This window comes from Amphimedon queenslandica, unplaced genomic scaffold, assembly GCF_000090795.2.
Source record: "Amphimedon queenslandica unplaced genomic scaffold, v1.1 AMPQUscaffold_8674_Cont19385, whole genome shotgun sequence".
Lineage (NCBI taxonomy): Eukaryota > Metazoa > Porifera > Demospongiae > Haplosclerida > Niphatidae > Amphimedon > Amphimedon queenslandica.
In genome coordinates, this window is record NW_003551052.1 from 1 (window position 1) to 2,717 (window position 2,717).

Sequence of the window (2,717 nt, forward strand, 5' to 3'; positions counted from 1 at the left end):
ATGAGAGAGTGCGATTTCAGCTCTAAGAACTGATCTTAGCTAGAGCGATGACACCCAGCTATCCTCGGACCGTCGAACTCCTAGGTCAAGAATGGGTAAAGATCGAGATCAGGAACAGCCCTCTGACTCGTCCACTATCACCGTCGTCCTTCCAGATAGGGGAACTGGATCGTAGAATTGACTGTTGACAACAAATTCAGGTTGGGGAGTCGATACTCCAAATATCTTCGTGAATGAAATAGGTCAAAGACCTTCCTCTCTCTCAACAGTATCAACAATAAACCAAACAAGTGGTAGATAGAGTAGAGTACAGTACACAAAAATTAATAAAATGGTCGTATTTATAGTTTGACAATCCATGACTAATAATTATTAATAATCACTAATAATCGATAATTAATCATCAGGAATCTTGAAGATTCCACACATCCTTGTCTCTTTTACTGGGTTATTTTGGTTGTGTTAACTGGTGTGTTTGCTCTGTTCAGACTTCAGACCCCGTCACCCCGGCCATGAGGCCGGGGTCTGAATATGCATGCAGGCTAAGAGATGGATTTATTATAATTTTAATCTTCTTATCAAACAATGTGAATTGATGGCTCGCCCCCTCAATGTTTACATTCATATTCACCTAGTTATTGCCCCGCCCAAAACCAGCCCCACCCTTGTTATTCATTTGCAAAGTTTGCATCCGGTTAGCTTGTTCTTTGATCGATGGCAACTAAAACCAGTTCTTGCTCCTCTTCTTTGAGTCTCTTCTCTTCTCCTTTGACTATTGGTAATGTTCATTAACTATCTATGTATCATTGAATATGATTTTAGAGCAACTTATTGATGTACTTAATCTGTTGAAGAGATGTGGTTTCCCTCAGAGGAGATGGAAGGAAGTAGGACTGACACTAGGACTATACAAGAAAACACTGGACGCCATTGAAAAAGATTTTCCTCGTGATGTATCTCGATGCTTGATGGAATGTCTCTCCAAGTGGTTGTCCAGAGCTGATAATGTTGACAGTAAAGGAGGAGCTACCTTTGACTCACTGTCAGATGCTCTTAAATCTATGAATGAGAATGCTGCAGGTGACAAGTTAGATCAAGAGAGTAAGTTAATATCACTGATTGTATTAGTATTGATTGTGTGTGTGTATTCCATAGAATGTAATGCTATGAATGATACCAAAGGAACCAATCATGTACACAGTACTGCTACTGGTGAGTGTTAAACTAAATTGAATTGTTAAATCATATGTACAATTAGTGAGTAGCATGATCTTTATAAAATACTTAAATAATTAATTGAAATAATTACTACAGACTTTCTTGCATAGTAATAGAATTATTACATTAATGTGATCTAAGAGTGTGTTAATAATTCAGGCTATTCATATCTTTCGTGTGAATGACGTTGCCAATTTATAATGATATTCATTGGGATACCATAAATGGAAAATTTTTCAGGCTGCCATTGTGGAGGTATACTATCATTATTCATTAGCTACAATGGACCGACAGGCTAATAACTGTCAATTCTACTTCTTCATGTCACTCCAGTGGCTCTAAACAGTTGCAGACTACTAAAAAGAAAGATAAAGGTTGCAATTTTTTACTTTTGAGGCTATAACTGCTTGCTCTTCTTACAAATCGGCCATTAGAAACAGTGCAGCAATACCTCCACAATGGCAGCCTGAAAATATTTTTACGGTATCCCAATGAATATCATTATAAATTGGAAATGTCATTCACAGGACAGATATGAATAAAATATTATCCATGTTCACTAGTATGTAGTGGTAAACAATGGCAGTAAAAGTTATTAATGCAATACTATACTAGCTATTACTATGATGCACAATGATAAGGAACTGACTATTGGAGGAATGTAATGTGTCATGAGAACTAATAATAGTGTTTCATAATAAATATTATTACATTATTAATTATTTTATTTTCCATCAACAATAGGACCAGCTCCTCCATTGATAGGAGGTCCTCCACTCTCTCCTATTGCATTAATGGATATACCAGATGATAGACCAAAAGTATCTGAATTGATAGAGTTTCATGAGTTATTGATCAAAGGACAACTGGAGGAGTCTCTGCTACTGCTTGATGCTGATACTATAAGAAAGATTAAAAATGCTGTTAATGATCATGAAGGAATGTCTCTTCTTATAAGAGCATTTGAAGAACATCCAACACTGCTACATGAAATGAGAGTAGCTACTGGAAAAATAAAAGGTATAAATGTTTCAAAAAGTGTATTAAAATTAGCTAGTATAATCAGTAAGCACTAGATTATTTACAGTCAGTGTTTCTTATTATTAATAGCAATTACTATTAATAGGTTCATCACAAAAGATGCTAAAGTCTCCTCCCCCAGTAGCACCTAAGCCAAGATCATTATCACAAAGTGGACAATCTCAACCATTGACAACAGCAAAAGAACCACAACCACTATCACAAACCACAAAACCTCCACCAACTGCACCTAAACCATGTCGACCATCACTAACTACACAACCTCCTTTAGAAGCACCTAAACCATACCAACCATCAATATTGAAAAAACCTCCACCACCAGCACCTAAGCCAAGTCGATCTCAAGATTCCTCATCAGCTCCACATGATCCAACAGCAACAGTACTGCATGATAAAGAGGGGAAGAAAGATCCATCATCATTCAAACCAATGGAAGGATCAATGTCACCAGAATACAT

At 36.7% G+C, this 2,717-nt stretch overlaps 1 protein-coding gene across 1 annotated transcript; it reads left to right on the top strand.

The window, feature by feature from the left end:
* Positions 1 to 1,962: 1,962 nt before the first annotated feature.
* Positions 1,963 to 2,640, top strand: LOC105315702 (proteoglycan 4-like; the record flags this gene model as incomplete). The annotated part of the gene is made up of 2 exons (XM_011410435.1): positions 1,963 to 2,238; positions 2,345 to 2,640. Coding segments are annotated over 2 exons (572 nt in total), but the record flags the coding sequence as incomplete, so codon positions are not given.
* Between the last annotated feature and the right edge of the window lie 77 nt (positions 2,641 to 2,717).